Raw genomic sequence first — 18,082 nt, 5'->3', positions numbered from 1 at the left:
GTTTTGATTTTGCTCCCTCGCCCACAGCTCACCTCCAGCTGTGAGGCCCGGTTCCTAACAGGTCCTGATCTGTGACTTGGAGGTTGGGGACTAAATGGTCCTTTTCAACTCTATGAATGTAAGATGCAGAGAGAAAGTTGAACAAATTACTGGTGGGATAATTAAAAGGACTAAAAATAGAAATAAAATTTAATAAAGTTCCATATGAAATCAAATCCCCTGGTATAGAATGAGGGCTATCTGACTTAATAATAGCATTTATTCCAATTTCATTTAAACCCTCCCTCCCCTTAAGTATTGTGCTCATAAAGGAGAATTCAAAGAACTGGAACAGGGTGACATAAATGATCAGGATGCATGTATTATGGAGAGAATCTGAAAGAGTTAGGGATGTTTAACCTTGGAAGAGAATATCTATTGTGCAGAAAATGTTACAGGAAGACAAATTCAGATTGAAATAATTACCCATAAAGAGGATAGGCTCTCTTTCATTGTATATATTCAGACATCTTCTGGGGATGCGTTAATTTGGATTTTGCACAGAGCAAGGAATTGAATTGCCTAAATTCCCTTCCCCCCCCCCTCCAATTTTATGATTTTGTTACTCCGTGTTATAGAGAGAAGAAAGCCCCATCAAGATGCTTTCATTTGACAGCTCTGGTTAGAAGTGCAGTAGTGCTTTGATCCTTTAACGAAATTAGCCTATCATTCCATTTCGTGGTTAAAATAGGCAAAGCCTGGAAATTGAATAATGCTGTAGCAGAGGTCAGTCCTGAATTATCTGCTTTTCCAGTAAATAACTAGAGTTATAATCCTGGAACATCCAATATGCGGAAATTCCTATATGTGAAATCACTACTCAGTTAACCCAAGAGAGTACATATAAATTGATCAAAACAATGACACAATCCTCAACAGGGGATCAGACGGACAGAATATCATTTGGGACCCCTCATACATAAATGTGTTTTTATACTAATCCATTGTATATCATTTTGCATTATTCATGAATCGACTTTAATTCAGGTAAGAATCTACCTTGTTTGTTCAGAAAAAAATATATTTGCCCTTTCTACTTAGAAAGCATCTCTTCATAATGTGACCACTGAGGCAAAGGCCAGGATAGTACCCTAAAACTGTGTGTTCTTTCTAAAATCTCACAAATCCAATTGACAAAGCATAAAAATGTGTTCAGTCAAGCACGGCTACAGCTTCTCTCACTGTACAGCATTTGAAGATTGAAGAGGAAGGCCAATTGTTCCATGCATTGCTACATGGCTAGATTATTAAATCTGGTGAACCAAAGGTCTACATAAGAGCCATTCTTTTCCATAGGAGAGCTACGGAGATACTTATTTACTATATAAACTAGGTTTCTGGGTTGGCATAGTAATAAGTAGTCTGTTCTGTTGTATGTTCTGCTTAATATAAGTACTAAAATATGTTATGTGTGCTAAAGGATTAGAAATACATATCAGAATCGAATACTTGCACACTCATTTATTTAGATTATTTGTACAAACATTCAAAAGAGTTGCTGCATAATCATAGGGCGACAGCTTGGAGCAACATCTGAAGCAGCTGTAGAACCATTGTTAGACGCCGTTGCTTGAATGATTTCAGACAGGTGCCTTTGCTCATGCTCCTGGGCATTATAAAGCAAGCTTTTCAAGCGCTTTGCAAATGAATGCTTCAACCCTAGCTGTGATTTAGCAGGAGTAACCTGAAATTAACAAACAATCAACTCAATGGATTTTCCCTCCACTTATTTAATGAAGAATATTTTGCAATGTTTCATGTGTCTTTTGCATACGTGTTGCTAGGTTTCAGCAAGTATCTACTCCTTAGCCCTGGGGCACTTAAATACTGAAGTTTATGGACAGCTTATGATATTTTGAATGAAATTGGTTTAGTTGGCTCTGGTTTGTCCCTTTTAGACAGATATTTATGAAAGCCTAAATATGGTTGTTGCATAGGTCCACTATATATGAACATTTGAAAGACAATTAAGCAGTTGGAAAAGCTTAAAAGTACCTAATTGGTTTAAGCAGCCTAACGCACCAGTGTAAACTCAAATCTTGATTGGCTTAATATATTTTGAATGACATAATGTTCAAAATGCTCCAGCCCCACAGTGGAAATAACTATCTTTTATATTGTGGGCAAGATTTAACTTCTTAATTGTTGTTTCTTCTCTACATACCATTCACCATTTATTTTGTATTGCTATATTATAGCTCGTCTTAACTGTTGGACTCTTGGCTGTGGTGGTATATCTTTACACGGTTGTTGCATTTAATTTCTTCCGGAAATTTTATAACAAGAGTGAGGATGAGGATGAGCCAGACATGAAATGTGACGATATGATGACTGTAAGTACTAGAACAACTATGTGAATGTGAAGATTAGTGCCATTAGCAAGAGAACAACAGGCAGGCCTCAAAAAAAACTATACATTGGAATTATAACCCTTGAAACTGCAACATTTCAATTAATCAGAGTCTAATATATTTTTTAACTGAAAACAGCTACAATATAAGACTACATTATACAAGTAATTAATTATCTAACTTAATGCTTTCTTGAAGTCCTTTCTTTGAAAACCTGTTTATTCTTGATTTATGCTCTGGCCCTTAGCATGCACTGTGACTCCTGGGGACATCCTTTGGGATATTTTAGCTCTCGTAGGTAAACCAAAGAGTAAACACAACCAGATGGGGTAATGCTACTTTATTGTAAGGCTATATTAACAGAATCTTACAAGTCTGAAAACACAGATCTTCCGCAGTCACTTTTTACAGTCTGATGCATTAGGGTAGATCCTTTTTAAGAATCTCTCCTGGTTCATTAAGCAGTTGCGGACTTCTTTTTTTAAATCTGATCATTCCCTAGGCAACATCTCTTTCCCTCATTCTTCAGGGTCACTTCCATGTACCATTAGAGTAGGTTCTTTCCTTCGAACAGCCCAGTGGCAACCAGGCAAGGTTCATTCCAGATTTCTCTCTGTGTGTGTTATTTTTGACCTATGCATCTAAAGGACTTAGGTTACACTTGGTCAAAACAGTTTGAAGAGTGTTTTCATCCATATTTGTAGTGGCCTCTCCCCTCTGGGTCTAAGAGTTAAGAATAATATATCTTGACATCAGAACATCTTAAATCTGAGACTGCTTTGTGTGGTGCATAGTTCACCAACAGTTTAAAATTTTAGGTTTCATTTTATTATTTCTTCAATAAATTTGTAATTACCTTACAAAATATTTTTTCAGCTATGAATGTAAGTTGTGTATATAGATATGCAAGTGGGATAGGGTGGGAAGTTACCCATGGGATGAGAAAAGCAGAGTATGGTGAGGCTGTAGAAGACTGGGAATACACATATATCTTTGTCACACAAACGTTTGTGTGAGCATGCATGCACAGGAGTGTCCCCTCAAACTCGGCTGGTAACTGATAATATCCTCAACACCAGAAATATATAGGAAAACCAAAACTGTCTTCATCTATTTTTCCAGAAAAAAGTAATGATGAAATTAATTAAGAATAAATGTAAATACAATATACTTTTTCAATTAAAAGCAGGCTATTAAAACATCATGTGGAAAAGGGTAGCAAGAAAGGAATTTGGAATTACTATAGGAAATAAACAAAACAATGTTCTTTGTTGCAGTATTTTGAAATTCAAGTCGTTCAAGCTGAACGACTTGAATTTTCATATGCGAGTTGCATTGAAATAAATACATGCAGTTGTAAGCTAATGATACTGAATTTTAATCTTAGCATTTCTGTAACATATTTTAAATGTCGGGAGATCTATCCAGGGTGAAATCTAGCAGGTTCTGGAGAACTGGTAGTGGAAATTTTGAGTAGTTCGGAGAACTGGCAAATACCACCTCTGGCTGGCCCCAGGGTGTGGTGGGAATGAAGATTTTGCAATATCCTTCCCCTGCCTTGCCCACCAAGCCTTGCCCACAGAATTTGAATTTCACACCTGGATCTATCCTCTAATATATGATATACAAGTAATGACCTTTTTAAAATGTCTTTTAATTCAAGATGGTTTGATTATTTTCCATAAACTGTAGTAAATTCTACCTTTTAGTGTTACCTGTTCCATATGTATGTCGGGGTACGAGCAGGTGGAGGTATTGGAGATGAAATTGAAGACCCTGCAGGAGATCCTTATGAAATATATCGAATTGTTTTTGATATCACGTTTTTCTTCTTTGTCATTGTTATCCTACTGGCCATCATTCAAGGTTTGTTATTGTTAAGATTCCTGGGGTTTACTAATGCTTGTACTGCAAGCCATATATATTTATCGCCCTTTTAAAAAAATCATACACATTTCTTATCACAGCATCTCCTGGCAACAATTTTCAGACTTTTAACTATACCCTGTGTAGAGTAATTCCTTTTATCAGACTTTAATCTTTCTGCATTTAGGCTGAACTGGTAAACTCTAACATAGGAAAAGGGAATTAATAATTTTCCTTACAAATATTGCCATGCCAAAAATAGATTTATGTACTTCTACAGGACTGTCATTGTTTAATTTGCTTTCTAAGCTATCATCCCTTCTGGACGGGGGGGGGGGATTGCTCCTGCTAATAATTTTACTCTATACAATATTTGATGAGTGGTTACACTTCATTTTGAGTAAGGACATTGCTATATTAATGTAAAAAAGACCTATCTTCAATCTTCAATTATGGTTTTAGTATATGATTTCATATGTTCTTTTCAACTGATCAATAAATATTTGTTTGAGAGAGAGATTCATTTTCAGGAATACATCATGTTGCTGGCCACTGAGAAAAAGATGAGTGAAACTTATAGATGATGAATCTCAAACAAGATAATTTTTTTTTTTTACAGTAGCTAATGATATAATACCTTCTATAAATTGAATTTAATTTCCAGTGCCTACATAAATAACATCCATTAAGTTTTTTTGACAACAGTTCAGACAAGGTGCACTATAGCCTTCTTTGGGAGGTTTGACTTTCCAATCTTTCCTGTAGCTCTAGGATTTTTATAATTATTTTTATCCAAGTTTCAACCAGGTTTGACCATACAAGGTCTGCAAGATTGTGCCAGCTGTCGTGAAGTTTAGTGCCATATTCTCCAAAGTGGTCAATAGGACCAAGGGTCGACAGGACTCTCTTTTGTTGCTATTCATAGTACCATTAGTTAAAGTAATAGTAAATTATTTTCATGTAAGTAATGTTTGAAGTTCAATGAACAATTTGAGATATCATGGACGGGTTGATGAGCTGAAGAATTTGGGGACCCCTAGTTAAGTGAAACAAAAATTAAAATTCTTGTGTTTTCCATTCCTCTTCACCAAAAGTTACTGATTTTGTATACTCCCTTAGATTTTTCCCTTATAATCAATTTATCAGTAATGTTTTTGAAGGCTACAAATCAGGGGAGTGGGACACTCCCTGATGTGTATTTTCTGAATCAATATTTGCATGTGATTAAAACTAGTTTAGTATATAAATTTCCATTTTAATGAAGTCAGTATTTTACTTATATTGTGATTTTTCTTTCTTCTTCATATGTATTTCTTCTAAGAAATACATTAACTGAATAGGAAGAAAATCAATGTATCCTAAATGGTAGTGCAGGATGTACATACTGCAAATATGTAGCAGAGTTAAGATTTTTAGCAAGTATTTGTGTCTTTTTCTTTCTAATAATAGGTCTTATTATTGATGCCTTTGGCGAACTGAGAGATCAGCAAGAGCAGGTCAAAGAAGACATGGAGGTAAGATGATGATTGTATTGAGTTAGTTTGTTTTCAGTAAATGAGAGAGAAAAACTTTGCACTAAATTGTCAAGAAGGCTACATTAATTCTTATATTACTATTTTTTTTTTGACTTTTAGACGAAATGCTTTATTTGTGGAATTGGTAATGATTATTTTGATACAACTCCACATGGTTTTGAAATGCATACTTTACAAGAGCACAATTTGGCCAACTACTTGTAAGTAAATGCATGTACTGCTTTATTAATGCATGTTTCCTTAGAAATGATTGTTAGCAATGTTAATAGGGTTGTCCAGGCTCGTAGCACAATGCTAGGAATATCTATCCAGAAGTGAGTTCTATGAGACTTACTCCAAAATCAGTGTGTTGCACTCCTGTACTCCCAGACTCAGAACTTTGTCAGGTTATGGATGCTTTAATGACGTCATATGGCAGCTAATGTTGTACATTTCTTAGAATTCCACTGTGAGGGATGGGGTACGGTGAGGGGTACACAATAGAGCTTATCATAGGGCAGTGATGGCTAACTTTTTTGCTGTTGCGTGCCAAAAGCGAGGGCGTGTGCCAACATCTATAATTCGATGTGCCCCACCCCACCCCATGCATGCACATGTGTCCCGCCGTGCTACCCCCACCGGTGGGCCCGGTAGGCCCCTTTTTCAATCACCCCAGGCTTCAGAGTCTTTCTTGGAGCCTGTGGAGGATAAAAATGGCCCGCACCGCACCCTCCTGGAGGCCCTCCGGAGGCCGGAAACGGCCTGTTTGCTGACTTCCGGTGGGCCTGGAAGCCCAAAAATCAGGTGGCATGCGCTGAAGCTGAGCTAGGGCAACACTTGCTTGCCCATTGATATGGCTCCGCGTGCCACCTGTGGCACGCGTGCCATAGGTTCGCCATCATGGTCATAGGGGAACCAACCTGAAACTATAGCCAGGATCAGTTTCAGGATCACTAAAGGAAAACAAACCAACCAACCAATCCAAATATAGTACTTCTACCTCATGCCTGCTCAGAACAAGCTTTGGATATGGAAGGACTCCAGAACAGGAGTGTTCTGTCAGTGTCTAGACCAGTATCTTTCAAATTTGACAGCTTTAAGATGCATGGACTTCAACTCCCAGAATTCCCCAGACATTAATTTATATAAACAGTAACGCTCATTAACTTGATTGAAAAGGAGAGACATTATCTTTGGAAAGATGAGCCATAGTATGAGCCATCAGAGGCTTTGGCAGCAGGAAAATTAATATTGCTCCAAGGCAAATTTTGCTTCAGAACCAATTGGTGTAGGGGCTGTCATTTGACTTCCTTGAAATGTAAATGTAAAATACAAGGTACAGTTTCTTATTGTTCATGAAAGAAAGAAAGAAAAAAATATAGAACTGGTCACCACCAAAATAAAATATTGTGAATAACTAAACAGCTGCATCCACACCTTTGTATTAACTGTTTTCATTAATGTTTTTTGTACATTTTTTTTCTTCCAATGCATTTCTTGATGAGTATGTCTACTTTTTTGGATTGTAAACTCACAAGCAGAGACTTGTGCAATTTTACATACGCAAAACTCTTTTACCAATGTAAAATATTTCACTATTTAATATCACCATTCAACTCTTTCGGAATCCTATAAAATGAATAATAAAACAAGTCTTTTTTAGCCTATTGTTTCACATTTTTAGATGGAAATAATTACTGTTTTCTTAAGAAGCAAGAACAAGATACTACCAAAAACAGTCATATATATTTTCATATTCTTCCTCCAGATTCTTTTTGATGTATCTTATTAATAAGGATGAAACTGAGCACACTGGGCAGGTAAAGCATTAATTGATTATGCAAATGAAAAGAAACAAACATTTCTAAAAACATTCATCAAATATATAATCAACATTTTTTTGAGATATACTGTCACTTTATACAATTAAATGATTACCATTCATTTTTTCTTCCAAAAGCAAATTATTGATCATTTTAATCTGTAAACCTATGACATCCAAATGTTTAAATGTTCTTCCATTGAAACTCATGTACTCAATACTGAATAGTGTAGTTCTTCATGCCTTCTTCTGAATATTTAATTTAATGTATTATAAACATTAATTGTTCATGACCTGTTATTATAAGATTATCATTTTGTAAAAAAAAAAATGTTCTGTCATCGCATACTAAAGCAAAGTTGGCTGCCAGCCTGTATTTAAATGTGAAATGCATTTATCTGAAGTTATCACTACTTAATTACTTGTTTAGCAAATGAAAGTAATGTTTTAATATCTTATATAATGAAAAATATATTCCCTAAGATTAATAACCGAACTATAAATTGATCAGATAGATTCATCAACAGAAAGGCTGCCTTGCTCTTTTCAAGAATATATTCCTACTTGATGTTTCTAATAGAGAAAATGTCCATTCATTAATCTGAGAGAAAAATATGCCTTATGTATGAAAGGTATTTCTTTTCTCAAATAAATCTTTTGAAAAACATATATTTTTTATTTTTAGGAGTCATATGTATGGAAAATGTACCAAGAAAGATGCTGGGATTTCTTCCCAGCTGGAGACTGCTTCCGTAAACAGTATGAAGATCAACTTGGATAAAAATACCAACAAAGAAACTACTATATTCAATGTTAAACAAAAATAGAATTCTTACAAAATAATGGCATAACATAAATATTGCTTATGTTTGACCTCTAAGTAAATGAAGTAGTCCAGTTTTAAATTGATCTAGATTAGTTTTTTGTATGTGGCAGAAACAGGCTCTGAATTATTTGGGTTATTATTTCTGTTTTGTTTGTTTTTAAGTGGGGCAGAGCAAAAAATAATGTTTAAACATTTCAGTTCAGTACTTTAATTCAGGAATCATTACTTGTTTTTTATCAGTCCTTTGTAGAAAATAATATAGTTGAAAGGGCTCTATCATTGTTTTGCAACTGAAGACTCTGTCAGGTGACAATAACTTAATCATGGACTCATATGGTGAACTTAATATTTCAATCAGCCTTGTTTTCCCTGTGCCATTTCTTAGTGTAACAATACAGACAGAAAGATTTTAAGCATTCAGTGCTTAAAATTTCCAAGTATTTTATTGTCTCTAAAATCTAAGTGCCTTAACTCTTTCCAGATCTAGCTATGCAAAATACTTTTTTTTAATGTTAGTCTTTTAGATTGACATTTTTGTTATTTGACTGTGTTGCTTTCTGGTCTTATTGTATGACATGAAATTTAGTCATATACTTGTTACAAAACTGCTTACTACATGCAGCTGGTTTAAAAACCTGTCTTACAACTGAACAGAATTAAACTAGTGATTAGTTGCAATGTTAATGCGTTTTTTCCCCTCAAATAACAATATGCACTGCAATAAAGAATTTGCAAAACAAAACTCTCATATTTCATTATGTTATTGGTGTCACACCCAGACATATTCCATAATTCTACTTGCAAATGTAATTTATTTTATTTCATAGAGTCTAAATAGGCTTTTATACTTTTACAACTTCAAATTAATATTGTTAAATTTCTTAAGGCAATGAAATCCAGAACACTGCAAATACACAAATAGCATTTTTAAGCTTCAGGTTCAGCCAGTCACCAGATTAAATATTTGTAAATATTTTTTTACAATTAGGAACTGTCATCTTAAAATATTTTTCACATACTTGTACTATCTGATAAACAAAATGTAGCTTTTAGGAGATCATACTATCTAACCAGTCCTCAAGTTCCTCTTCAGTAATATTTTTGGAGGCAGCTTCCGGTGGTTGAGATGTTGAGCAAATTTCTTCAGTTCTACCTGGTTCTAAGTGATGTAACAAAAGAAAAGAAAGATAAGTTAAATACAACTCTTTTGTGGGGAAAAAAAAAGGAAAAATGATAAATATTGTGATTGTCAGCTACGAAACAGTGCTATTATGATTTCATCTTAGTTCTCAAATCACTTAGGAAAATACAAAAATACAACCTGGAGACCAAACTTTTGTTATTTACCAAGTTATAGCATGTGGAAGCTTCACTTGCACAGCACAAGCTCAGTTATTCCACCCTTCCCTGTAATCAGAGGTGCCTTCTAGGGTTCCTGTTCCAGGACCTGCCTTGTCATTGGCTGGATCCTTCCTACCATTAGCCCCAGTGACTTCTAGAATTATTCCTGTGTAGGAATAATTGATAAAACTGGAAACTTTATCAGGAACCTGATTGGCTTGCAATGTTGCTAATCAATCTAGCTGACTGTGCGATGAACCGTAGTAATAATACTGCTTGAAAACCCAGAAAAAAAAGAGAATGCAAATTAATCTTAAATGAAAAATTCAAAGCTGGAGAATTTCAAGAATATTACTGACAATGTTCTGTTGATCCTAGAAATGATTGTTTGAGGATTTTATTATTTATTTAAAGTTTCAAAATGTCTGGTAGTTGAGGCTCTTTGGACAGTTTACAGTAAAACATGAACACAGGAAAAATATGTATCCATATTCAGAAAGCTGGAGCAAACATACAGCTTTGACTTTTTTTCAACATTAGCAACAGCATGGTAAACAATACTATGTGTGAAATAGCCTTAGCAAGATTTCATACTGTAGCTATTAGTGAAAGTGCCGACACAGCTATTGGTAATTAGATGATATTCAACTTTCAGTTTAGACACTTATAGTCTGTAGAGGATCAAAACTTGCTTGGTGGAATATTATATTCACAAAGCTGTGATGTTATTGCAACAGTTTTTGCAATCAGAGTATTAAAAAAACACAAGCTTGATTGTATCATTCTCTAACTCTGTACAATGCTGAGCAAACTCAGTGATATAGCAACACAACTAAATCCAGGAACATTATACTTGTATCCTGAAGACTTAAGGATGTATAGAAAGAGGTAAAACTGATAAAAGTCACTGATGCTCTTAAGAACTGCTTGCACTTGTTTTCTATTGATTTTGTGTATGCGCATATGTGCGTGCGCACACCCACAAAGTGATTTCCTGAAGTGAATGTTTCTGAATACGAATCAATGATTTTCAGACCTAAATCTTATTTTGCAAAATAAGGTAACAATGCAACAATCCATGACAATTCAATTTCTAACAACTGCTAAACAAACTTTAAAAGTTCCAAGTCCTGATGTTTGCTAGTGCTGCTTCATTATTCATGTTGTTTCATAAGCGCCCTTCTTGAAACATATCCTCTGGCACACAATAAATTAAATCATAGGGCAATATTTTGGTGATTCGTTTTCATTGAGTGAAAAAGTTAAGATTCTTTTATATATGAACTTGCAAGAAAATAATCAAATGGAAACCAATTTCATAATTACTTTTATAAATATTCAGTGTGCACAACTGTCAGTTTCCAGAGAAACTAAACTCCAAAATTGGTCAGAGTTTGACGATACAGAAACAGAACAGTATAATTTCAGCTGTGGCATTAAGCAGATCAATTTCTTATGTTCCAAATACAAAGACTTTCTTACCAAAAATACCATTACAGTCAATCAGTACCATGATTTAAAATTTTAGAGTAGGTAAAAATCATCAGAAACAAATTAGTCTCAGATTTCTGGATTTGGTTTTGCATATCAGAACCAACTGTCTCATAATTTAGCATAATTGGTGGGATATTCCTAGCATCCAGGGCAGACTATAAGAGTGATTTTAATTTAATGCATGCTTTGAAAAACAAATTATGGAATAGTTTACAATTAATTTATTTGGTTATACTTAACTCTCTGTGTAAGAGTTATCGAACTGATGGAATGATCAGGCTGGGTAAAGTCTAAATATTGCAGGAAAAATAATGATGTTAAAAAAATTTCTCTGAAATCTCTGGGGAATTCTGGAAATTGAAGTTCACACATCTAACATTGCTAAGTTTGAGAAACAGCACACTAGCCTCGGGCCCACTAAATAGGCAAGAATGCATGTAGTATACCTTAATTTAGTTTCATGTGTATTTATTAATATTGTAAAATTATTTTCATCATACATATTTTAGCAACCCAATAGAGCATATCTTTGAACTCTGGTTTACAAAATGTCACTAAAATGTGTTGCATACACAGCCTATCCAATAGGAAAGGCAACACTGTCCTCAAAGTATCTGTTTGGCTTCATTTAAATTGTAAATGAATACATTTAACTGTAATTTGTTAAATGCTGGACTTAATTTAAATTTTGCCCTGACCTATAATGTTAGTTAGGTTTTACCCTAGCCCAGACCTGTTAAACTCCCAGCCCATGGGCTGGACACGTCACACACGCGCTAGCCATGCCCACACCTGGTTTAGCAAAGAGGGAAAAGTCCTGATACATCATGTGACGCCGCCATGACGATGTGAGTTTGACACCCCTGCCCTAACCTATAATGTTTTTAGGTTAAAAGAAAAGGGATCAGAAAAACATAGTCCATTAACTGCAATTGCCAGACTTTTCCTTCATGAGGATTAGTATACTGTTTTATCATCAAGAAATTTTAAAGATCACCAGGTAAGCCAGAATCAGAATCATGACCACCTTGATTGATATATACCATAGTTTTTGAATCCTAAAGAACATATACCGTTTTCCCGAAAACAAGACATCCCCTGATCGGGCTTTTGAGTGCATGTGCTAAAATAACCCCCTCTTGAAAATAAGCCCTCCCCGAAAATATTTAAACACATGCGCTGCCAGTCCCCGCCATTTCCTCTGGTTAAGGTCAGGGAGACAGAGCTGGAAATCAGGTACGACAGCAAGTGGAGTCCTGTCTTGCTCCACATGCCCCAAAATAATAAGACCTCCCCAAAAATAAGGCCAAACACTTCTTTTGGGGTTCAAAAAAATATAAGACAGGGTCTTATTTTCGGGGAAACACAGTATATAGATCTCCAGATATATAGATCTGGAGAAATGTTGCCAAATCCCTTCCCTGATTTATATAAAATTTGGCATGCTCAATTTGTCTAAAAATTTTAGTTTTCCTATAATTTTTATTCCATTCTACTGAAAAGCAAGTTTCTATTTGTACTTTTCCTATAAAGCATTATGGGACACTGAAACTTTCTTTTTCTTAATCTTATTCTAGATCTGGGCATCAATCCAGATTTAAGTGATTTAGACCAGATCAGTCTGGTCTGAGTTTAGAGTTATGTATGTATGTATGTATGTATGTATGTATGTATGTATGTATGTATGTTATGTATGTTTTTGCATGCCCAGACACCAATGTAAAACATTTACAAATAATTTAGAATGTGTGAATGGACCAGAATATTTATCTTAAAAATACAATGTGAAATTGGAAAATAGTTTAGCGTATCATCATAAACTCACTTTTTAAGAAAAAAAAAACAGTAAATATTTTCCACAAATTATATATTTTGATTTTTGTTGTGTGTTTTTTCTTTAACATGAAATTTAAAAATAATTTCAAAATTTATTCTGGATAGTTTTGCCAGTATATGGCTAAATAAAAAGGTATAAAATTAATGAGTCACATAAAAGCTTTACTCTCAACTGTAAAATGTGACCTTTTTTTTAACCATAGCTAGAATATCTATTTTCCTTTTGTTCCCACTTGCACATTTGTATTCTCACAATTCCCACTCTATATCCTAATTTTCCCCCAATAATATAATTTGATAATCTTCAAGGTACTGATTTTAAAATATGGAAGGCTTCAAAAATATGTTCCAGTGAAGAAGTATGTTTAACTGTTCCACTTAAGCACACACAGGAGCCAACTCACAGTGGAACTTAAATCGTGGTGGCATTAAAACCTTTCTGTTTTTAATGTATTCAGTTTTCCACTCCTTTTATTAATGTAATCTATATAGTTTATACAACAATACAACTATTAGCAATGAACACTCCACTGTGAAACCTAAAAGGCCAGACTGAAGACAGATCATTGTAGAGAAAATCTAGCTATGTGGTTGCTAAGAGTTGAGACCAACCTGACAGCATCTTTCAATACTAATAAGTACACAAGGGAACAACAGATTCTCATGTAACTGGATAGAAGGACTAAATAATCTTTTCCAGGAGGAGGATTCAGAAAACAGGCACAACAGAGGATGGTTAGAGATAATTTCTGAGACAGTGATGGACTGCAGCAAAATGATTTGTGACAAGAATGCTGGGGGAAATATAACCTTAGCCAAAGAATATACTGTAACACCTGGTGCTCACTCATCACTGGAAAAAGCAAGCTCATCCACCTGATACATTAATGTGGTTCTAGTTGGTAGCGATCTGCAGAGCCCTAACCTGAATGTTTTATTGCTTCATTCTAAAGTACTACCTATTATTGAAGTCTAGCATGTGTTCTGAAATGGACTATAAACGATGAACTGAGAACTTGTTTCTGTCAAATTGCTATGTTCCATTTTCAATAAAAGAAGATCTCCATCTACTTTTCCAGATTGGAAGAGAGCCAGTTTGGTCTAGCGATTAAGGCATCAGCATAGGAAGTGGGAGGCTGTGAGTTCTAATCCCATCTGACCTCCCTTATACCTCTTGGAGGACCCTGAATAAGTTGAGAGTTGGGAGTACCTAAATCTAAAACTAATATGCTCAAGTGGAAGCTCTTAGAGGATAACAACAAAGTATGTGAATGTGGAGAGACCCAGAGCCCAGCTGTTCTGACCCAGCTCGGCAAACCCTCTGAAGTTAACTCAAAGATTCCTTTATTAGGAGTGCTGGCAGTCCTGACAAAAAGTTTCTCTCTCACCGCAGGCTAACAAGTCCACCCAGCCAGAAGATGTCTGCCACATCTATTCATTTCTGCCCCTGTCTTTTATCCCCAGAGCTAGGGTGGGGCTTTACTAGCAGCGGTGGCTCTTCCTTCCCAAGGATCGACCCATGGATTTCCACTGCTCTAATCTCCTTTGCCTTCTGTGCATTCGTGCATCTGGCACTGGACCTAGCTGTTCCTCCTCTTCCCCATCAGCCACTTCCAGCCCTATGGCTGTTGACTCTACATCTGAGGGCTGATGGATTGCCTAGGCTCTGTCTCGCTCTGTGCCAACTCCACTCCCTCTTCTCCCTTGGACCTCTCAGGTTTATTATTTATTATTTATTTATTTATTTATTTATTTATTTATTTATTTATTTATTATTTATTTATTAAATTTGTATACCGCCCTTCTCCTTTCGGACTCAGGGCAGTGAACAGCCAAAATAAAAACATTTGTACACAAAAGTTAAAATAATTATTTAAAACTAATTAAATAGAATTTGGCCCATAATTTAAAACATATCAATTAAAATCAATATCAAATGTTAAAACCCTAAGTTTTTAGGGCCCGACGAAAAGTCCGGAGGTCTGAGATCACTTGTATCTCTGGAGGTAGATCGTTCCAGAGGGTAGGTGCCACCACAGAGAAGGCTCTCCCCCTGGGTGTCGCCAGCCGACATTGTCTGGCTGACGGCACCCTGAGGAGGCCCTCTCTGTGGGAGCAAACCGGCCGGTGGGAGGCAATTAGTGGCAGAAGGTGGTCCCGTAAGTACCCTGGCCCTAAGCCATGGAGCGCTTTAAAGGTGGTCACCAACACCTTGAAGCGCACCCGGAAGTCCACTGGAAGCCAATGCAGCTCGCGCAGGAGAGGTGTCACATGGGAGCGCCTCGTCGCTGCCATAATCCCCTGCACGGCCGCAGGTTGCCTTGATGGTGACCCTGACTCCCATGCTGCCTCCTCCTCTGATTCAGCTGCTGGAGGGGCTGGTGGCCAACAGGCCAAAACACCAGCTCATCAGTTGGTATATCGGCTACTGCCAGATACATGTACCGATAATTACTTATTTTTGGCCAACAACAGAGCCAAGAAGGTGGCTTCATTCTGGCGTTTAACGTTTGATCTAGAACACAGGAGGACGAGGAGGAGGAGGAGGAGGAGGAGGAGGAGGAAGAAGAAGAAGAAGAAGAAAAAGAAGAAGAAGAAGAAGAAGAAGAAGAAGAAGAAGAAGAAGAAGAACAACAACAACAACAACAACAACAACAACAACAACAACAACTCCCACTTCACATGGTTGTTGTAGTATTAGGTAGGATTGCCACCTTGAGTTATTTATAAAAATAATATAGACAGCATAAAAATAAAACAAACAATAAACAATAAAGAAAGAGCCAAGTTCATCCTCTAGGCTTCTAAATATAATTTCAGTTCATTGTACGGGAGAGAAGAGGAATGAGAGATACATTATACATGACTGATATAACAATGTATTATGCTGCTAGGTGTAATGTCATACAATGTTTGTGGAAGGAAAAATATTTCACTGATTGCAAAAATAACTAAATAATAATAATAATAATAATTAAAAAAAGAAAGGGAAGGAAACTGCCTAATACTTACCAGTTTCTTCAAAAGCCTTTGTCAAATCATCTCCAGATGGCAGGCCATCTGCTACCACTTCCAAAGCAATATTGCTTTCAGGACTAATAGGGGCATCTAATTTCAGGAGCAGATCAAGGTCTTCATCCAAATGATCTATTACTTGATGTAAACTTGAAGGATTTCTCTGAAGAGCCTCTGAAGAAATTCCAGATCCATCTTTATTTGACAAAGTCAAGGGAACAGCAGAATCTTCCTTGGGAAAACTGTGCGACCCAACTCTCTTTTGCTGTTGCAATAGATCACCACTTTTCTTGGCCACATCATGACTTTGCAGCTTAATCTGGGGAAGTGTGACTGGAGTTGCATCCTAAAGTAGTAAGAAAACAGCTCTAAACGATGGTTGATGCAATACAACTTAATAACGCAACTTGAAATTTAGCTTCTACCCAAAAAAAAATCTCAGTAAATATTCATCCATGCATACGCACACTATGGAAAATAAATTCATACTGTATAGAAGTACGGTAGTTCTCGACTTACAACAGTTCGTTTAGTGACCGTTCGAAATTACAACTCATGACCGTTTTTCACAGTTATGACATTTCCATGATACATCTGATCAAAATTCAGATGCCTGGCAACTTCATATTTATGACCGTTGTTGTGTCCCAAGGTCATGTGATCCTCTTTTGCAATCTTCTGACAAGCAAAGCCAAAGGGGAAGCGAGTCTTACTTAACAACCAGATTACTAATTTATCAATGGCAGTGATTCACTTAACAACCGAGGCAAGAAAGTTTGTAAAATGGGGCAAAATTCACTTAACAAATGTCTCATTTAACAACAGAAATGTTGGGCTCAATTGTGGTCGTAAGTCGAGGACTACCTGTATAGGAATATTGTACTAGAAAGTAAGATTAATATTTAAATATTCTAAGAAGCTCCAGTTTTAGCCTTTTATTTACTAAGGTACATGTGCTATACCAATAACCAACATAATCTTCTCTCTTACTTTTTTAAAGGATTTGCCTACAATCTTTTTATACTTGTGCTCTCTCCTAAAACAAGCCTGCGGTCAGACAAAAGAAACCAGTGGGAAGCATCAGCCTGCCAGATCCTTTTCCAATGAAGAGCTTAGAGCATCCAAATAATAAGGACAGCTTCCTTTCCCCACTTAGTTTGCAATTTTATTTGATTCCTCAGGAAGCTAGAAAAATAATGCCAACAGAATGGGAAGCATTCATTCTGCTGAACAGCACAGACTTTTATTTTACCACTGAAAGATGTGATCAGCTTACAATAACCAAGGACACCAAATTGGTCCATTCAGTACCAAGAGAAATAAAAGAAGGAAAAAAATGTAACTTCCTACAGCCTGCAGTTCATTGACTTGCTGGCTCTAATCAGGCACAGTAGGAGAATCTGTTACTTCATTACAGCACAGAATGTGCCCTAACAGTGGATAAAAAAAACCAGCCACTGCTTTTTAAACAATTAACAGCAGGAAAAGCAATGACATCCAGCCTTGCCATTGTATGTAAAGGAAGGGATTTGACTTGCAAAACAAATGCAAATTTCTCTGCTACAGTCCCAGAAGTGACTTTGAGTTGGAACAAGAAAAAAAATGAGCAACATCAATATCTGAGTCGCTTTAGGCAAACCCTCAGGAGAAAAAAACAGGTTTGGATTCTTATATAGCCGCCTTTTATCTAACCCAGAATGATTTTTCTAGCACTTGATATACCGTTAAGTTTACCCAACAGCTACAGTTAATTCACATAACTTCTTTTTCAGTCTACCTGAATATTTTGCTTTTTTTTTTCCCCCCTTCCCACAGTCAGAAGATATTTTATATTTATGATGCTACCAGGAATTATAAACTCTGGGCAAAAGTAACTGTTTTTTATATAGGTCTGTGTAGCAGCTGCACTGCCAAACTAGATCCACTGGCATAATGGACAAGATCAAAGCAAGGATTATCGTAAAGATCAGGGAGAACA

General features: G+C 36.1%; 2 protein-coding genes across 2 annotated transcripts in view; one reads left to right on the top strand and one right to left on the bottom strand.

Moving 5' to 3' along the window:
- RYR3 (ryanodine receptor 3) overlaps positions 1-8,386 on the top strand; it is a 244,899-nt gene extending 236,513 nt beyond the window's left edge. Inside the window, exons 101-106 of the mRNA XM_070935838.1 lie at positions 2,238-2,372; positions 4,100-4,256; positions 5,706-5,770; positions 5,891-5,991; positions 7,539-7,590; positions 8,278-8,386. Of these exons, the coding sequence (XP_070791939.1) occupies positions 2,238-2,372; positions 4,100-4,256; positions 5,706-5,770; positions 5,891-5,991; positions 7,539-7,590; positions 8,278-8,373 (606 nt within the window). The 3' untranslated portion in view covers positions 8,374-8,386. The remainder of the gene's footprint in view (positions 1-2,237; positions 2,373-4,099; positions 4,257-5,705; positions 5,771-5,890; positions 5,992-7,538; positions 7,591-8,277) is intronic.
- An 830-nt stretch (positions 8,387-9,216) lies between these two features.
- AVEN (apoptosis and caspase activation inhibitor) overlaps positions 9,217-18,082 on the bottom strand; it is a 175,633-nt gene continuing 166,767 nt past the window's right edge. Inside the window, exons 6-7 of the mRNA XM_070935827.1 lie at positions 16,102-16,450; positions 9,217-9,577 (exon numbers count right to left, since the gene is read on the bottom strand). Coding sequence (XP_070791928.1) covers positions 9,468-9,577; positions 16,102-16,450 — 459 coding nt within the window. The 3' untranslated portion in view covers positions 9,217-9,467. The remainder of the gene's footprint in view (positions 9,578-16,101; positions 16,451-18,082) is intronic.

The sequence above is a fragment of the Pituophis catenifer genome, unplaced genomic scaffold (assembly GCF_029215685.1).
Source record: "Pituophis catenifer annectens isolate HBS135680 unplaced genomic scaffold, rPitCat1.0.hap2 SCAF_1, whole genome shotgun sequence".
NCBI lineage: Eukaryota > Metazoa > Chordata > Lepidosauria > Squamata > Colubridae > Pituophis > Pituophis catenifer.
Note: the sequence above shows the minus strand (reverse complement) of the source record. Positions and strands in the feature narration are given on the sequence as shown.